This window comes from Phoca vitulina, unplaced genomic scaffold (genome assembly GCF_004348235.1).
Source record: "Phoca vitulina isolate PV1807 unplaced genomic scaffold, GSC_HSeal_1.0 scaffold4, whole genome shotgun sequence".
Classification (NCBI taxonomy): domain Eukaryota; kingdom Metazoa; phylum Chordata; class Mammalia; order Carnivora; family Phocidae; genus Phoca; species Phoca vitulina.
The window spans coordinates 8,026,643-8,047,447 of NW_022589707.1; the positions used below are offsets into that span (position 1 = coordinate 8,026,643).

Here is a 20,805-nt window from a genome sequence, read left to right on the forward strand (position 1 = left end):
TGGTTGCTCTGAGAAAAGGAAAGAGGAATCACGGCTAGGAAAGACAGGCTTTGCACTCAATGTATGCCCATGTACTTGGTACTTTTTTTTTTCCCCAAGTGCAAGGATAATCTCCTCCCCACCAAAAAATCTTTATTTTTTAAATTTAGTAGGCTCCATGCCCATCGTGGGGCTTGAACTCATGACCCTGAGATCAAGAGTTGCGTGCTCTACCGACTGAGCCAGCCAGGTGCCCTGAGAACTCTTTTATTTTGTATCAAGTAGTTCACTGTCTTCCCTCCAAAACAGATCCAATTTTGGGATCTAGCAGGATCTGAGCAGAAGAAATAAGGTCTTTTCTTTTCCCTACTCCGAGTGATGAGACAAGGAATCTTTCCCCTTTCTTTCTCCCCTTCTTCAACCAAGCCCACCTGTTTGTTTCTTAAAAACAAAAAAAACCCTTTCTCATGTCATCCACGTTTGTTGAAAATACTTTTCGGTAAAAGGATAGAGAAAAAGCGCTCATACCACCACTCTTTAGATTTTGGAGTGTTAAGTCTTCCTATATATTTTTCTGTGCCTATGTGAATTTATACTTATAACTGCTCTTTCTTAATGCCTGGACATCTTGGCCATTTCTTATTTTTAAAATTTTTTATTTAATATTATTATTTTTCTTTACTTAACCAATCCTAACATGGCATTAGACTGTTTCAAACTTTTACACCATTGCACAGAAATCTTTGTACAATCCATTTTCCCCTTAGAATCAACTTATAAAAGCAAAGTAACTCCATCGCCAATTTGTTACCTTCGCCTTAGAGCTCCATCTGCAGTTGCTGTTCCATGCACTCGGGTCCTAGCCGACCACTCTCCCATCCCAAACCTCAGGTCTGACACAATTTCCTGCCTACGCGGACAGTGTAAAACATACTTCCTGCTCCATATATTTTTCTATACTCTCTTGAAAAACCCCACCCTCTGGACCCCTGACCCTCATTCAACTCTAGAAGATTGGTTGCATTTTTCTACCTGATTACTTGTTGGCTCTCTAAAGTTTATTCTGAAATCCTTAACTCCTCGAGCTAAGTATCTTCTTAGAAACTTTTCTAAACTACAGAATATAATAAATAATAAAAGAGAACTAGTTTGAATGATAAGAGCTAAGGCTTACTAGTGCAGATTCCTACGTGTCACCGTGCTAAGTGCTTTACATGCCTTATATAATTTGTTAATTGGAGTCACATGAAAAAAATTCCATGGTCAAATAAGCTTGGGGAAATTATAGATTTAAAAGTATCTTGCTTACAGGGGCACCTGGGTGGCTCAGTTGTTTGACCTCAGCTCAGGTCTTGATCTCAGAGTCACGAGTTGAAGCCCCGCATTGGGCATGGAGTCTACATTAAAAAAAAAAAAAAATCTTGCTTACAATAACACCTTTAATATGTTAATACACATTTACAAGATGGTGACAACATAGTTGAGTGTAGTCAAATAAAAACAATTATCTTTAGGGGTTATTACTTCCCAAGAACTGGCTTTGGCAAATCTGTCCTTAAATGTTGTTTTGTAGTAAAAACAACTGCAGCCTATCCTCCTCCCCCATGCATGAGGACCATCCCTTTTAACGGTTCTTCATGTTAATGATAAAGCACTAAAAATACATGTAAGTAAAAGAAAAAAGAAAAAGCACTCATCAACCACTTTTTATATTTTGGAGTGTAAGTCCTTTTTCGTATTTTCTATGCATATATACAAACACACTTATAAATGATAAACTGTTCAATTTCTCCAACAAGTTGCTTTCTATCTCTTTATCCTTTCCCCACTCCTTCCCCAGAGTTCTAAGGTTGACTTCTTTTTCTACCCTTTATCTTTTTTTTTTAAGATTTTATTTGAGAGAGCGAGCATGAGAGTGAGGAGGGTCAGAGGGAGAAGCAGATTCCCTGCTGAGCAGGGAGCCCGATGTGGGACTCGATCCCGGGACTCCAGGATCATGACCTGAGCCGAAGGCAGTCGCTTAACTAACTGAGCCATCCAGGTGCCTCTCTACCGAAGTCTTCTACAAGTAAGGATTTAAATGACCACTTCTTTTTTTTTTGGTCATTTATTTTTTAAAAATTTTGAAGTAATCTACCCAGTGTGGGACTTGAACCCACTCCTCTGAGATCAAGTCAGATGTTCTACTGACTGAACCAGCCAGCCTCCCCCAAGGATGATCACGTCTTTTTTTTTTTTAAGATGTAAATTTATTTTTATTTTTTTAAAGATTTTATTTATTTATTTGACAGAGACACAGCAAGAGAGGGACCACAAGCAGGGGGAGTGGGAGAGGGAGAAGCAGGCTTCCTGTTGAGCAGGGAGCCCGATGCGGGGCTCAATCCCAGGACCCTGAGATCATGACCTGAGGCGAAGGCAGACGCTTAATGACTGAGCCACCCAGGCGCCCCAAGGATGATCACTTCTGCAAATAATTCCCACATCTACATTTCAAGTCTTGAGCCTGGTAGCGCGCGCGCGCGCCCTATAACCCAAAGGAAGAACCTAGTGAGCCTGTGTTGCAGGACTCCCAGTCTGGCTTCTACTAATCCCAGTATACACCACACACCAGCCTAGTCTCTTTCCTGCTTCTTCCTGACTCTGCTCAGGACATTCCCTTTTCCTTCTTCCTAGCCAAATCCCACTATCCTGAGACCTGGCTCAAGTGCCATCCAATTGAAAGTCTTCCCAGATCTCTCCAGTCCAATTTCTTCCCTGCTCTGAACTCGTATATCAGGCAGCAATGGACCACACCTTTGTGATAAATTTTGAACTGTTATCTTTTAACTTGTCATGAGATTGCAGAGTGTTTGTTAATACACTGAAGGTGGGGACCCTGCCCTTTCCTTCTGTTTCTGATAGCGCTCAGCACAGTACAACACAGACAACAGACACTCAACCGCTACTGAAAGAATGAGGTACTAAAACCCAAGTTAGCCAAATAATACAACAGACACGAGAATAATATGTACATTCCTCTTTATTTAATACAACACATAACACATACAAAAAGAAAAAAACACTCATGTAAAAGGTCCTGTCACAGAAGGATAGACAGGAAACATCTACACTGAATCAAATAAGGCTCCTGCTTTAAAACAGGGGTTTGCTAGCTATCCCTGGAATATGAGCAAGGCTGTTGCAAAGAAAAAAAAAAAAAAGAAAAAAGAAAAAAAAATTCCCTGCACTGAAGGAGTATATCCACGGGGGCTAATTTACTAACTTCACAGATCCATATTTAGGAATGTTTAAGCCCTCTCACATATCCAAAATTCATCAGGGTTTTATGAAATGTGTGATTATTTTTTGGTTAAAAAAATTTACCTGTCCTTCTTTCTTCTTAGAAAATAGTGACAAGAGCTCTCTGAAAACTAGAGACCAGCAAACCACCCAGAGTTTGGAAAGCGTTACCATTAAAGTTCACAGGGTGTGCAGAACAGAGAATGCAAAGGCAAGATGGCAGTGGGAAGAAGAATTTCCTGGCAGCCCATATTCAATCAACCACGGGGAAAGACAAAATGGAAATACCTAGGCTCAGTGCAGGGTTCAGTAGCAGCAGTTTGTCCATATTCCTGCTCTAAGTAGAGCCGGAAATTAAACAAGCACCAGTTCGTCTCAAAAGAGCCTTATACAAACACACACACATACATACCCACACCCATCCACATGTCATCACCACCCCCTTTTATTTAAATTTATTATTATTATTTTTTTACTAAAATAATACAAAAAAGGGAGACAGGTATATTTACAAAAATCCATGGCTGGTACAGTACATAATTTTTAAGACACACTAAATGCTACAATCTTTCAGGTCCTGAGATTATTACAAATATCAACTCAAAGCTGTGTTCAGGTCCAGTTTTAAAGGAGGAAAAAAAAAATCCCAAAATATTAAGTCACACACTTATTTAAAATACAGCATATCCCTTCAAGTTAGCACAAACGCACCTCCCTATAAACAAATGCAAGAGAGTAATCAGTGCCCTTCACCCAGAGGAGCTGCGATTCTGTAGGCCCCTTTCTTCAAGATCGGTTGTGGAACATGTTGGCAGCTCTGTCCAGTGTGGAGGCGGCTAAAGTAAGAGGAAGATGTGTACCTGGAGGGAAGTTCCTCTAGAGAGTGAACGTTCACTGTATCAGTAAGTCCTGTTTTTCCTTCTGTTACCAAACAAAAGTCTTTCCCTTATCAGAATTCATACCACAAGTGTTGGAAATATGTGCTTACCCAGACTAAAAATTAAAATCCTTATTCCCAATCAGTTATAGCAAATAATTGGTCTGCAGTCCCACAATAATTTTACAACTGCAAATAAACTTTCTTGCTTGTAATAAAAGAGAGAAAACACCTATCACTTAGTTACCTTGGTAGACTTTGATTAACATATTATTTGGGGCACAAAATTCTCACCAGCCAGAGATTTCTTTTCCTTTTCTTTTAAGCTTGACAATCATGTTTAGTGAGGCAAAACACAAGGGCAAGCCCCAGATTACATACTCTTCTTAAGGACAATTTGGTATTTTTGATACTTTCTATAATTTTTCAATGACAGCCAACAAAAGGACAATACAAAGCTTGAATCTTTTCTGTGGCTGGCCATAGATCAGAGGAAATTATTTGTAGGTTGGAAACCTACCTCTACCGGTGGAAAGGCCCCTTGCTTATCGGAAGGTCTCAGATGGTATATGTAATTAATTATGTAGGCATAGCCAGGATTTAAAAAGTCAGCTAAAGACGGCCAACTTTCTAACTAACTATATAAAACAGCAATACTTTTATCAGCTGAGAATAACTTCTTTGTCTTTTAGTGTCCCTAGCCAAAATCAGGGTAATCCTTGGTAGTTTTGCAGGCATGGGAAAGAAAAACTCTTATGTGCTGGTCCAGGGCACACTAACCTTGCAAACAGCACAAAATAGCAAACAAATGAGGAAAGGTTATGGCTGCAAGGACAGAAAATACAAGATAGGTAAGGTCTGACAAATTAAAGGCAGGCTGTCACACAGAAAAACATGCTGACTGGCTGGTCTCAGTTACTGCTGACTCTTAAATGTGCTTAGAGGGTAGATGGAGTTGTTACCTTCAAAAACAGAAGTATTTTCCAAGTTATCTTGAGTAATAGTTATCTTTTTTGTATTTCATTTAGGTTTCCATTAGTGCTCTATTATAAAATATTTTAAAACTAGATTTAAGATAAAATAGAATTATATTATCATTAGCAAAATGGGAGCAAATAATGTACAATTTTCTGAGGAACATAAAACTGGTTCTAAGAATTTATATGGCCTGTGTGACACAGACCTTTGCAAAGCAGGTTTATTCCAGGGGAAGTGTATGAAAATAAGCAAGGCAGAGTATTATGAGAAATAAGAACCCTTAACAAAGGTCTGCATCTCTTTTGAATAACCTTGAAAAGTATTAAGAGGAAGCCATGAATTGTAGCAACCACACTGTACAGTAGTAGAGAAATCTAGTTTTTAATACAAGGGAGAAGAGAAAAAACAATTCCAGTCACCAGTGAACTTGATTCCAAATCCTGGACACACAGACCCCTTTAATTATACTACTGAGATTTCTGAAAGTATCCTTGACCTGTTTGGGAAACAGTTTGGAAAACTGCTAACCCACTATAAATGGCAATATGTAAGAAAGATTGAGAAGTTAAAGAATTACAGTATGAAGAAATTAAATAAAGATCACAAATAGCTACTTTCGAGCAAATGATACTTCGGGAGTATCTGAGAAAAATGTAATTTTTCATTTCAAAGTTGTTCAAAGGCAGTCTGATGATAATCCTCCGAGTCCCTGTCTGAGTCTATGCTAGGATAGGAACACTGTCCTGGACCATGCCTGCAGTCTTCACTTCTGAATGCAGTGAAGACCCAGGAAAGACAGCCAGAGTGAGTGAGAAAAGGAAGTGAAAGTCTAACCTTTTCTCTCAGGACTCTTAACAATATGCAGTGGATATTCTAGTGTAGCAACTGGCTAATGAAATGGTTAATTTAAGAGCTCAAACTAGAGGTAAGAAGAAGGAAGAAAGAAGGAATTCAGCAATAAATATTCAAAGCTATTTTTAATTAGAGTCTGACCAACTGTTCTGCTCTACATACCTGAACACTGTGCCACAGAATCTAGAATTTGTAATTTGTTCCTCACTCTCTACATTCCAGAACTTTCTCAGAATTGAACACTGGGATGATTTCATCTTAACAACCCAAAGACATTCCATGATTCTCACTACAGTTTTGCACCAGTAAAATTAAGTTTTTTTGAATATAAAGTTCACATTTTAGGATAGATGAACACACAAAATATCTCTGTTTTATGTTCCCTAGAGGAACAAACACACATTCAACAAAACCCTTATGCCTTATTTCTTTGGGTAGAAGTCATTTAACAGCTGTATTTGAAGAATGGAAAAAGAGGGAAAGTATGGAAAATAAAGAGTATGTTTATCTGCATAGTTGATACTTAGAGGTTACTAACTAAGGCTTTATCTTGAAAAAAGCAATAAAAAACCAAAAAGTGATTTTTAAGACAAGAACATCCTATCACTAGAGATTAAACGGGCCTTGGCCGATTGTGGGAATTAACCCGGATGCTTTGTCTGCTTGGGCCTGGTGCTTACTCTTGACTCACTTGAGCTGGGTAATTTGTTCCTCTCTCTCTACATTCTCTTCTTTCCTGACCCTGAATATGTGCTATAATTTAAATCTACACACACTCTCTAACAATTGTTGCTTAGCATTTAGCCCTAACTACAAACGCAGCATCCATTTTTTTCCTGTTGCTGTTGTTGTTTGAAATGATAAATTCTAAGTCTTGCTACTTAACATGCCAGGATGAGAGGTGGGATAAAATGATCTTCATTCCTTCCTCAGAGATGGGCAAAACATGTTTCCTTCTATCCCTCCCCTTCCCACCCCACGTCCCAGCTAAGAAGTGAATCTTGCCTCCCCTCTCCCATTGTCCTACAACCTGAGCAGTGGACGGCTCTGACTCTTTCACGGGTGGAAGAAGCCTAAGTTACACACAGGTAGACTGGCTAATGTCTACCCCGCTGACTGTGTGTAGTGCCTGCCCCGTAGGCACGAAGCCGGACAGACCTGTAGTGACAGGATTAGGACACAATCTCTGATGCACAAGAATGAGGAGACGCCCATTCATTCCTGAAAGGTTAAAAGCTTAGCCATCCATCACCAGACAAGTGGTATAAGGAAATTAGATTGAGAAGATGGGAAAGTGAGGCAGATAAAACTTGCAGGGTCATTTATCAACTCCAATAACCAATCACCCAAACTCTACCTAGCTGTAGCCCCACAACCTTGGCAGAAAGCACACATGTATTAACATCCTAAAAGGCTAAAAAAAAAACTACTTATAATTAAGAAACTTAGTGTTACTCCCCCCCACCCTTGTTAACCTGAAACTAACCATTTTAATCCCACCACAAATATGTTTAAATAATCTGCATCTAAAGTAGAATTCCAGTGATTATTCTTTAAACTTAAAAATCATATGGTACTTTCTATACCCATCATAGGGAAACATTTTTTAGCCTCTGTGGAAAGATGGTAATACTTTTTTAATTATATAGGATATTTTAGAAAAACTCAAAGTATTTTTGAAATAGTAAAGTCTCTGATATCCCTGGGAGGTAGGTGAATATTATTATACCCAATTTTCTAATGGGTAATCTGAGGCACGAAGGTTAAATGATATTCCCCCTGTTAAATATAGCAATTCAAGAGTAAGACGTCTGAGCTGAGGCAGCCTGATAAGCGCTTTGGTAACACTACCAGGAGCTGCCGCTTTCTGTTAGTCACCAGTCTCCTCTTCCCAATTAAAATGTCTTTAAAGGGGGCACTTATTAGATATATTTGTACTGGGCTCTGAGGATTGGTTCAACTTAGTCTCCCTTTATGTGTCATATCTGTTTTCAACAAGAAACAGATGAATCTTAGATACTGAAGATTACGCTATTCTGCTCAAGGGAGAAATCTAAATAGCTGTAAAATCAGATTAAGCCAAATGTAATTATCTGGCAAATGAAAAGAAAACTAAAGCTCTCTCAAGAATGCTATAGGTTATATGAGTGTTTACATGAGTATCTGAAGTCTAAGCTTATTAACCTTTTCACAGATATGCAGCTGTATGAATTCTTCGAAAATCATTTTCCAGAAGAAAATATGCACGCTTAATGTGGACAAAGTTGCTAACTTCCTTCAAAACTTATTCAGATACAATACGGAGCTTCTAACTCTAGCTCCCCCACGTCTTTAGTCTTGCCTGCCAAGTGCACCTTATCAACTTGACCCTCAAAAGACTCTTGTTATTCCAATGCTTTCTCCAGTGTTACTCATGCCAAGTTGGAAGGGCAGAGAGCAGTGGGTTACATCCAGGAAGAGTCAATGAGTCCACTAAATTTACTTTAATTGAAATAAATGACTTATTATATTTATGTATTTTTGTTAACGTCTACAAACAGATATTCAAAGGGGGAAGATAGCATCTTGTGTAAAGACAATTTCCCAATCTACCCATTTGAATTGACTAAACGCAATGGAATAAACAAGCCAGAAGTTTTGCAAACATCGAAAGGGGTGTGTTTGGAAAGGATGCAATGGTACAGCAGCTACTAGTTATAAATATATATATATGTGTGTGTGTGTATATATACACATATATATATTACATATGTATACATATATACACACATATATATGTATGTATCTTACACATATATCCTTATACATATAAAGAAAAGGAAGAATATTACAGCATGACATGACGTTGGCAAGTTTGAGATTCTTCCTCCTGAATCCCCTGACTTATTAGCCTGTACTTTAGGATATCTGAGAACACTTTCAAGAGGGGGAAAAAGAAAGAAAAAAAAGGCACTTAACAAAGACAAAGGCCTGAATTGAGCATGTTTTAGAGGAGTAATAGAAGCATTTTACCAGAGCTAAGAAATGATTTACAGAGAGTTAAACTTTTCCCCTTCAATTTTATAAAATAAAACTGCATGTTTGTAATCGGTCATTTACCCACTACTGCATTTCTGCTTCATTATTACAAAAGCAAAAAACAAAACAATCATACATGCACAATAGAAAGTGAAAGTGCCCCTTTTGAGAACATATGGTCAGCAGAAACTAGAGTGCTGAAGCACAAGGGAAAGTTCTCAAGTTTGGCCTGATTATAGATTTTTCTCACTCTGCTATTTCTAATTTAAAACAAAGAGAAACAAAACATCAACGAACAAAAAGTAAGCCAACACAAATTCAAAACCTACATGATAATAAAAAGAACTCAGGGACCAGTGTGCTTTTATGGTACACTCCTAAAATAAAGTATCCTAACTATATATGGGTCAAGTTATATGACAAAACCTCCTAGAGATAAAGAACTGTAAATCAGATTATAATCAACCAATACAGGCAAAGTTCATTGTACAAGTGTAGCAGCAAACATGATAGACAACTGGAGTTCTAGGAGACAGTCCCAAGGGACAGAGAGTTCTCACAATCAATGGCAGTTTGAATAACAGTAGAGTTTCCATCTCAGAAACTGTCGTGAACCAAGTAGAGGCGGGAAGGGGTGTGGTAAGGGCAACCGGAGAAGAAAGACTAGAGTGGCCTGCCCTTTCCAACCCTGGGTAGTAAACAATTTAGATCTGCTTTGGGAAGGAAAAAAAAAAAAAAAAAAATCCTGGGTTAAAAATCTTTTCCAGTAAGTTGTTTTCAAACAGGTGTCAAACCCACAGTATCCAGACATGTATGTGCCCGGTTCTTCCCCCTTCCTTGGTGATGCAATAAACCCTATTCAACTTCTGTGATATAAAAAAAAAGTGTAATTTGGGCTAACAACATCCATCAAAGGGGTGGTAGGCATAAAATAATGTACGAACACAATCCTCTGATTTCCTCAGAATATCAGGATTTTGTGACTTCAGATTAACTTCACTTCTTTTTCCGAAACGTTTTTCTTCAGTTTAAAATAATTTATTTTACCCTCTGATCTCAGAAGCATATTAGAAAGAATTATAATTGAGTTACAGTGGAATTATTGCTTGCATTGATTTTGGAGGCTCAGAATGAGCTTGACACTTTGCTCCCAAACAGTCTCCAACTGAGGCTCAGCACTGCTATCTCGGAAGACAACTTTGCTGACCATTATTGCTTGTGAATACTGAGGATTAACTTGTATGTACAATAACAGCTTATACATCAGCGAAGGCAATTTAAAGTACAAGACCGTTGAAAACAAACAGCTTAATTTTCCTGAATCAAGAATCCCGCTGAGTGGGACAGAATTAAGTGTGCTGATTATTTTTGCATTGGGATGTTGCTAATGCTCTTCAGAAATACACATTGCTCTATATCCTTTCCGATTACTCACCATTTTAAAAAATAACATAATTTGACTTTTAAGTGCAAAAATACAGTATGAGTCACAAGTCTCTGTGCTAAAAAATAACCAATTTATATGTTCGTATTTAGTAAGAAAAACTGTAAAGACAGGTGCCCATAAAGTATGGCCACCATTCTCAATGTTATGATCTAGAAAAGAAATAGTTCTGTATTTACATGTAGGAGCTCTCTGATCATACTTATCTATTAAGAAATAGAAAGATGCTTGTTTCATCTGTACAACACAAAAGGGTAGTCTTGACTGAAACGGACGTAAGTTAGTGAAAATGTGGTATGGGGCTGAGGGCGGGATCTGGCAGCAGTCCTCATGGAATTAAGACTGAAGAAAATAGAATATCATCTCCATATATATGACTTCTCAGAGCCAAGGGCCTCCAGATATTTTTACTGGTTAGTTATAAAATAATACTTGGGGGAAGAATTGATAATCCTGTTCTTCTCTAATGGAGACAAAAGAATCACCAGGGATCTTCCCATGGCATGATTCAGAACTGATGGATTTAAGAAACTGAAATTATTCCCTGACTTAAACTGGCAATGAATTTTTATACAGAAATAAATTTATGTATACACACAGATGAATACATGCACAACTATCAGCAGGAAGAGAGATTAATATGCACTCTGACTCGTGGTGTGGGGAGTGAAAGCAGGGCTAGCTTCCCAAAGGCAAACTCCTATACAGTATTAGCAAAGACTTTTTTTTTTCCAACTTAGATAAAAGCAACAGGTATACCACATTGTATTAACTCAAGAATTGGGTAAGCTTCCCTAAATTAAATAAGCCAAACAACCTTTAATCAAACATATTCAATTCAAGTCAAACCGCTGGGCAACATCCCAATATCCTTTCAAAGTATCTACTGGGGCTGACACAACATTCTTATTTGTTCTACTGGTAAACTAAATTCTTAGAGGCAAGTAATTATATCAATGATTCCTCTGAAATAATCCTTTGCCCTTACTTTAACAAGTTCTTGGAACTAAAGTTTTCAGTTACTTATTAACTTTTTGCTATGAAGCAAGCCAATGTGACTTTGAAGTCAAAATACAGGTAACACAGATCTCAACAGATCTGTGGTAACTCATTCAGTCCTATAGGCTATTTGGGACTTTTGCTTATAAAAGAAAAAAAGGGGCCACGTTAATATACTTCTTTGAATAAATTTAAAGGTATAGGGTGACTTGTAATGAAAACATGCAAATATTGCTACTACCAATCTGATGCTGTTTTTTAGGTTAGTCTGTTATAAATGGATCAAGCTTACACCAATCTTGGGCATGGTTTGAAAACATTCGGAAGTCTAAATAGGGAGAAAAAAAAGAATGAGAGAGATTGATAGAGACAAGACCAATGATGAGGCAAAAAATAAATAAAAAAAATTAAATGTATCCAAAAGGAACCATAAATTTCTCCCTTAACATCCTTTGTTGAATATGTATTTGCATAAGGAAGCTACAATAACTAAGCAGTCTTATTATTATCTGCAGGTTTACTCACATACCAATATTCTCAGTAAATATTAATAAAGCTTTAAGATCCCAAATGCTCCAAATCCATTTCACTACACTGGATACAGGGAGTAAAAATACATTGTGATTGTTATAAAAAATAATCCCTTGTACACGTAATGATCCTAATGTAATTCCTCCCTTTAAAATACTATCTTAAAAATTCCAAAAATATAATATATGCCATTTGAATGACCAATGAAGAGGCATGTGCAGTACACACTTACACCGGTCTATATCAATAATTAAGAATCACCTGAAGTACCACTAGCTAAAAGACCAGGAGAAGTTGTGAATTGAGGGGAAGCTGGGGAAATTTACAGTTCAGAGCGGTAGGCCTGCAAGGGCTAAGAGCACCAAAGTCGCAGCCCTACATCAAAGATCCCCATTTCTGAAGAGAAAAATGTGAACAAAGCCACATTTTAACATCAAGAATGGAAATAAGAATTAACCAGTCAATACCAGATGCACAAATCACCTGAAGAAGAGTTAAGTACCTGCTTCTGAATGGAAGATGAAATTGACCCTTTTACAAAAAGGGGACATCTAAGTTTCGTCTGTTAAGAGCAACAGGCTCAATTTCCTGACTTTTAAAAATCTCAATGATTTTATATATCACTGTGCTAAAATAACTTTCTTGAAGCATCTTTAGTCCACTGATTTACATGGGGAGTTGCTACACACTGGAGAAGATTCAAGTTTGTTCAGGATTTGTGAGGGTACGATATTTACTCAGCTACTGTCTGTATCAGACACAGGGTCATTAATCGGTGCGGCAAATGTGCTGCATAGTCCATTCAAATAGACGTGATTGTTACTCCTGACAAACTGGCCTAATTCCAGATATATTGCCTTTTATTATGCAAGTATGTCTACAAGTGTTCAGATCCAACCCCCAGGATGGATGGAGTATACCCAAATCCTCAGATTCCTTCTTCCTCCCCCGGGGAAAAATCAAATTTGTACTTCTGTGGGTTTGACAACTGAGTCTCTTTCAAGTCAGTTAATGTGGTAACCTTGTCTTTCTTTAGAGGAGACCAAAGGTCACTAACTTTGCATGAAAGCATTTCTTCCTCCTGCACCTGGCTTTACTCAAGTAACGTTCTCTTTTCTTTTTTTCCTCCTCACCACAGTGCTTGGGACGAGAGAATGTAAACATCGACAGAACGGCAGCCCTAGGACCACATGAGGACTTTCCCATCAGGTAGATTCCATCCGCCGGCTGAGTGTCTCATCTCCATTGCTTGCTGGGAAGTCACTGAGATTTCCGTGGTAATTTAGTGTCCCCTTTACTTTGGCCTCCATCTGAGAAAAGAGGTGTTTAATTGGCATGGGTTGGCATGTTATAAAAAAATAGATAAAAACAAAACAAAAAAACCCCCAAAGAGAACAATTAACTTTTAATTTCCATGTGAATGACATTGCTAAAAAGATAACCTTTAATATCTTACATGGTATAGCACAGAGGTTCAGAAACATAAAGGAGATAAATTAACGCAACAAAAACAATCCTCTTATCTCAAGTGACTGTGGTTCAACTGGTTTTCAGTCGAAATACTATTTCAGCAAGTATTTATTATCTATCTCAGAGCCAACTGTGTCAGATGCTGTGAGGATTATAAAGGAATATAAAAGACATAATCCCCATGTTTAAGGAACCTACCACATCTCTCAATTCTTTAGACAACAAGGTCAATTCCATTTTCTTGCGAGTGAAATTAAATTTCTTGCCATGACATGGCATTTGATAATCAATTCTCAATTATTTACGTAAATGAATGCAACACACTGGTAAGTGAAAAATCCAGCTGAGTTTTTGTTTTGATCCTAACCTGGCAAAAGCTGTAAGTGATAAGGAAAGTCTGCTCCTTGGGAACAATGGTTTCTAGGTTTACATATGGCTTTTTAACTTTTGTTGGGAAAATGTTGGTTATTCTATTTACACTGGGCAAGAGTGGGACTCAGTGAGCTTGAGAACTAACAAAATGTAGAGAAAGTTTAACAGGTTACTGCCTTAGCAAGGACAATGAAGCGTCCCTCTCCTAGGCCTGAGAGAAAAAGTCAGGGGAAGGCATGAATGGTAGAAACACACGGGTGAAAAGGAACAAATTACTGTACTACAAGATCAATCCTAAGGCTGGAGGAGACCATGAAAGTCACATTGCTAGGTTCATTAATGTGATAGCTAAATTACTCCCGTATGACATAAAACAAAAAACTGCCTCTATTGAAGAAATGATAGATCAATGAGACAGGATAATTGTTTCAAAAGCCGTATGAACAGAACACTATTCAACATCGAAGGCATGGCTTTTCCATTACAGTGCGGTATTACGTACTTGTTTGTACAGACAATGATCTGACCTGCGGTATGATTAAATTCATCACATGGCAAGGTAGGGCTGTGCCCAAAGAGGCGCCCGTAAATAAGCAAAATAAAAGACTCCTATTAACTGGACTGTGAGATTCTTTAGACCAAGGTCTGGCCCCAGGGCCACATGTGGCCCACCACTGCTTTCTCGTTTCATTGGAACCCAGCCACACTTACGTTAATGTATTTGTCTATGGCTGTTTTCGCACTAGAGGGGCAGAGTCGAGGAGTTGTGGATAGAAATTATATGACCTGCAAAGCTGAAAATATTTACTATTCAGGCCTTTTTAGAAGAAGTTTATATTATATATAAAATGACTATATAAAAGTTACAGTCATTCTTCCGAGGGCTGAGTCTGAGGCAGCTTAACACTTAGGTCTTTTGCAGGATTAATTATAACCTGCTGCCTTGAGATTGCCATATAGCTCCCATTTCTGCATGTGGTCAACTGTAAACTTGTTCAAAGATCATTTTAAATGCAGTGGCCAAAAAGAATAGTGAGGTCCCAGTCAACTTCCAAAGTTAAGAGGGCAGCTGAACAGTTACTCCTGTTCAAAAGATCCTGAAAATGGTCTTCAAGAATAGTATCAACAGTACACCGAGACCAACTGCTAGTGAAAGCAAGAACCTGGAGGCCAATATGTGATGTCCAGTGTCCACTATCTAATTTCAGATTTCAGGGTGATCTAGCTGGCCTGCAAGTATCTAATGCATACAGTTTGGATCGTATAGATTGAATCACTGCTAAAAGGCAGAAAGGTTTAATGGTTAAGAATACAGCCTATCAAGTCAGACTTCCCAGATTTGAATTTCAGCTCACTTCCTAGGATTATCATCTTGGGCAAGTTGCTTCCCTCGAATTCAGTTTCCTGGTCTATAAAAATGGGGATCATCATTAGCTCACTCATAGGTCTGTTACAAGGATTAAATTAGCTAATACATGTAAGTAGTCACAAGACTACCTGGCACTTAGTAAACCTTCAATACATATGAATTATTACAATCACTGGACATGACTTTTGTACATTGTTTTATGAAACCTCTTCTTTGTCCTGATTTCAATATAACAAACACATGTCTTCAAAAAGGTTTTTTTTTCACATGTAACAAAAGGCCTCGTACCTAGTTCCTTTTTCTTTTATAAGGAGTTTGTTGCTGGGGCACCTGGGTGGCTCAGTCGTTAAGCGTCTACCTTCCGCACAGGTCATGATCCCAGTGTCCTGGGATCAAGCCCCGCATCAGGCTCCCTGCTCAGTGGGGAGCCTGCTTCTCCCTCTCAAACTCCCCCTGCTTCTCCCTCTCCCACTCCCCCTGCTTGTGTTCCCTCTCTCGCTGTATCTCTCTGTCAGATAAATAAAAATCTTAAAAAAAAAAGTTTGTTGCTAATGAGTATTCAGTCATGAAAACCTGTTTTTTCCCAACCTTTGTCATCCCATTCAGTTTTCAGAAAAGGTTTATAATCCAATCTATAAGTCTATATAAATAGTAAAAGAGGAAAAAATAGGTGGCTTTCTTACCATTGAATGTTTGCTGTAAGTGTGTAGGCAGAGGTGAGTGGGAAAGTGTTGCTGCATGCTGAGCTCCTGGCTGTAAACCCTTTAGTAAATCTGAGAGAAAAACAGACTTGTCAGTGATCTTCCTCAACCTAAGATTTGAGCCCTCTTAGATCAAAAATGAAAATAGTTTAATTTATCTAATATAAGTACAGCCCCTGACTTCAGAGTCCTTCTTAAACTAGAGCACATACATTGAAAAATTTATATGTATAAACGTATGTGTATGCAAATAACCCAGCAAATAGGACTTCCTCTTATTATTACTTTCATTAAGATAGAAATGTGGTATAGACGGTTCTTTTAAGGATTGTAAATAAAATCTGATGCCGGTAATTTGACTATATTTAAATGAAATAAACTGCATTTCTTAAAAAAAAAAAAAAAAAAATTCTGTAATCTTCACTAACTCCAAATGGACTACCCTCAATGAGTATAAATTCCTGAGGTTTGCTGTTCTGTCACACTAGGCAGCCAAATGCCTAAGGAGCCGCACTTACTCTGAGTTAGGCTGTGGTGGAAAGCGGCTGAGGTAGATCCCGAGGTGGTTGTCACTCCAGCTGTGTCCGTTCCAAAGCCAAGCAGCTCCAAGGGAAACTGGAAGGGCATGGTCACTGGAACAAGGCCACCCAGCATCCCAAAAGGAGTCACATTTTGATTTGTTACAGACAAAGGTGATGTCATGAGAGTCAGAGGTGAGGCATTAGCCAATAATGATGCTCCTGCTGTGGACTGCAGAAACCAGGGGTCAAAATACATAAGAAATCAAATCTTTAACCTGAATTGATTTATTTTATTTAATATCCTTATGGGTGCAAGACTGTGTCCTATATCTACTCTAACAGAAATGTTATGAGACAGAAAATGAAGACTGAGGTGAAAAATATATTTCTGAGACCTACCCATATTGGTTTTGGAATTAATTCTCTACTCAGCTCTTCATTGCCAGTTTAAACTCCTTATTTTAACGCCTGTATTACCACTCATTCATTCATTCCTCACCTCAGACTTCCACTTTTCTACTTTTGCCCCTAGCTCCTCGATCTGAGCTACTGGTCATTAATTCCATACAATTTCAATTTGGTCTTTGAAAATGTTTGGTAATTTCATTGTTTGTTTTACCATCTTTCCTGATACAATCCATGTGGTTACTGTTCCAGACAAGAACTCTCTCAGAGCCCATAACACAATACCCTCTGCTTTCATCAGAACACGTTAAAGAAACGAGGCCATCTGGATGTTCTTCCTCTTCCTTTATTAGCTTTACCTGCCTCTTCTCCAAAACTGACCTATGCCATGCATCTCCCTATGCCAAACTTTCTGGTGCAAATATCTAGTATTACATCTTTTTCCAAGTTTCCTCTGTCTTGCCATATACAGAGACCTCATCTTTTTTTTTTTTTTTTAAACAACTACAGTTATTCCTGGCTGCTCCTCAAACCCTAGAAAAACCAAACTTATTTGTATTCCTTTTGTTAACCAAATTTACTAAATGATACCCTCCATTCCCCACATTATCTAGTTTCTCCTTAACCCCTGGAAGCTGGTTTCCATATTCACTACTTTTCAGAACTTAAAGACTCCTTGCAGTAAAAGGTGTTTTCATACTACTCCTCTATCTGGGCTTTGATGCCATGTGTATGAAAAGTACATTTAAATCAGAAAGAAATATGATAACATTAACTTTCCCTAAGAAATTAGTTAAATACACTTCATTAAGCTAATTTAATTCTTTGAACAATTTTCTATTCAGCAATCTTTTCCCATTTTGACTTTCTTTTCTACATGTACTTATCAACAAACATTATAATAAAATTGTCTCAGTATCAGATATTATCTATGATAGTTTGTACAACTATGAATTTTCTTTTGTAGTCTTATCTTACCAATTCTAAGTTTCCCTGGCCAAAAATTTTACAGTTCTAAATTTAGTCAAGAAAACTGAATTCTTCGAATATTTTTAAGTCAATAATCAATGTTAACTATTATCAGGTTTATTTTGTGTGCTCACTCCTTTTCCAGTAAACATTATTAATAAAGGGCTGATCATTTTATTTCTTAGTTAATATATGAGAAAAGTTTTAGTGATCTTCCCATACATACACATCACAGTGGATACATTTCTTACACCTAACAGTCCATGCCACTGCTAAACAAAAAATGAAGAATACCCTCCAGAAGGCTTCGAATCTGGTTTTTCCACTCTTTCTCCAATAGCCTTCCCTTCCCTTATCTCCTTTGTTAGCTCTCAATTTTATATCCTATCTCAGTTTCAATCCTGTAAATCTAAAAGCTCAGGGAGGAACAGCACTTGGATATGGAACACTCATCAATAGATGAACTCATCGGTTCCTATAATCATGTGACCCCATCCTATATCTAAAATGCTATCATTAGTAGTCTCATTCTTTCCCAACACCAGGGCTTGAAACCTTAGTTTTTAGGCATCATAAAAAAATGGACAAGGTGAACTCACTGTCAACATACCCATTTTTTTTTTTTTAAAACCACTACTTGCTCCAACACTTAAGTACAAACCTTCATCACTTTATGCTTGGACTTGGCTACTTTTCTTATTTTCTAGTCTTTCCCTTACTGGCCAACCATGATATACAAAATGGATACACTGGAAAGAATTACTAAGCTAGAAATAAGGACACTTTGAAGCAATTTGGATAGAAGGTATCCTGCATCAATTTAAGAATTAAAAAGAGTTTTTTTAAAATCATAGTTCTCTTGTAATCTCAGGATAATATGAGGCACACACTCCAAGACCATGTGCCCCAAGTGGAGCCCCCTAGAGAGGAACATTAGATAGCATTATTAGCAAATGAGGAGAACTCAAGCTTTTCTGGAGAAGGCTAACTGAAGTATTAAAATAGCTGGAAAACGTAAATTAGGGCAACTTCCCAAATTAACTGAGCAATAAAAAATGATACCATGCCATAACTGTATAATATTTTGTACTTTCAAAAAACTTCCATATCCACTTTTGTTTATAAAACTAAAATGAAACATCAGACTACCTAAATATTACATGGCATTTATAAATTTCTCTCTCCCTGTAAGATGGAGACCTTTCAAAAGTCAGGTATCCTACTGCTGATATCATTCGAAAGCATACAAGAGAAGCGGTCAACCTAAAACAGGCCGACAGTTCAGGATAATGCTCCATAATCAAAAATACTTCCACGACCTCCATATTTCATTCCCAGGGGAAAATATGAAGGAAAACCATGCTCTTCCTGCAGTGGGCATTCTATCTATCTATCGAGAATTTTTTTAAACCACATTTTATCTCGCTGAGTGCATCCACCCCCCATTCTCTACAACAACCAGAGGGATATTTTGAAATATAAATCAATGAAGACCCTCCAATGGCTTCCCACTGCACAGATTAAAACCCCAAGTTCTTATCGTGACCTGCAAGGTCCTGCATCACATGGTTCTGGTTGATCTCAGACCTCGTCACCTATCCATCTCTCCGTAGTCCAGCCATGCATACCTACACATCAGGCTCCTTCCTATCTCAGTGTCTTCACACCTACCATCTCTCTAGCCTGGACTGTTTGTTCCCTTCTATCTCCAAATGACTAGCCTGCTTATTCAATTCTCAGATCAAATGTTATCTCCTGAGAGAGGCTGTCCCCAACTCCCTTACCTATGTTAGCAGCAATCACACTTTGTCATATTATTTTCTCATAGCACTTAACATGTTTTTTAAAAATTTGTGTTTTATCTTTCTACCTGGAATATATGCTCCATGACCGGAGAGATCCTGAGTATGGTGTTTACCCTATCTCCCCAGCACCTAGAAGAGTGCCTGGCACATATTAAATACCTCAGAAACATTTGCTTAATGAGTTAATTATTTTGGGAATTATAAAGTGGCAAAGAAATGGATTCATAGAATATCAGTAAGTTGAAGGGTAAGAAAGAAGAGGAAAGCCTTGAGCAGGAAGTTATTAAATAGAAAGTAGGTAGAGGTAATAATCTGAACCCGGAAAGATTTTAACTTCTGTTAAACTCGGGGCCTGTCCTTTTCACTCTGCAAATGAACAGATAGCTGAAGATGCCTTTCAGACAGGAGCCGAATGTTTTGCAGGCACAGATAGGGAATCTCCTTTTAGTGTTAAGAGTGCTAGAGAGACAGGATTTAGAGGCCACGAGGTTTCAATGACAGACTACGTTAAAAAAAAAAAAAAAAAAAACCAAACCACAGGTTCCCCCAAAGTTACGATCAACCTTATTCAATTACTGACCTTTTCTTCAGTCAAACCAGTAAGACAGAACAAAAAGGATCAGATCTGAAGGCAGGCACAATAAGGCCTTCAAATCATAAAGTCATATTGGAAAGGATGAAAACTAGAAGAAAGTAGTTAACTTTTTGGAAACACAAATTTTGCCATATGGGTTCCCTGCTGACAAATGAATTGGTATGCTAAGTATCTAGGTTCTCCTGGGATAGATGATCAAATACAAGAAGGATTGGCAGGAGGGGGAGAGCTGAGGGGGTGGCAGCAGGGTGGGGACAGAACTGAGAGACTCTGGAGATGACAAAGGCTAGAGAAAGATTTAACCTTAAATTCAAAGTGAAGGGGGAAAAAAGACAATTTTTCTTCAGGAAAAAAACCCAAAAACTTAAAGCAAATGAAACCATAGTTTACGATTTAGCTCAAGAGAGACAATATTTTACATAGTCCTGGATTTAACCAAAAGTTGTACTTTTACTCTTTCAGGAGAATGGCAAAGGTATAAAGGCAGCTAAAAGCTTTATCATGATAAGAAGTTAAGAGATAATAGTAAAATGAATAAATTGTCTTCCATCCATTCTTAATATTTAAAAACACAGAAAAAGCTATGAGAATTAAAAGTAACTGATACTAGGAAGGGGGACCCCTGTGGCAGGGAACTGGCA

The 20,805-nt window shown here is 37.9% G+C and overlaps 1 protein-coding gene across 2 annotated transcripts in view; it reads right to left on the reverse strand.

The window, feature by feature from the left end:
* The window catches only part of UBN2 (ubinuclein 2), an 84,993-nt gene that overhangs the window by 6,938 nt on the left and 57,250 nt on the right, over positions 1-20,805 (reverse strand). Inside the window, exons 15-17 of one of the 2 annotated variants that reach the window (XM_032401477.1) lie at positions 16,388-16,619; positions 15,852-15,941; positions 2,808-13,267 (exon numbers count right to left, since the gene is read on the reverse strand). The exons of the other annotated variant lie outside the window; for it this stretch is intronic. Coding sequence (XP_032257368.1) covers positions 13,218-13,267; positions 15,852-15,941; positions 16,388-16,619 — 372 coding nt within the window. The 3' untranslated portion in view covers positions 2,808-13,217. Of the gene's footprint in view, positions 1-2,807; positions 13,268-15,851; positions 15,942-16,387; positions 16,620-20,805 lie in introns of those variants that run through there. 2 annotated transcript variants of the gene reach the window in all.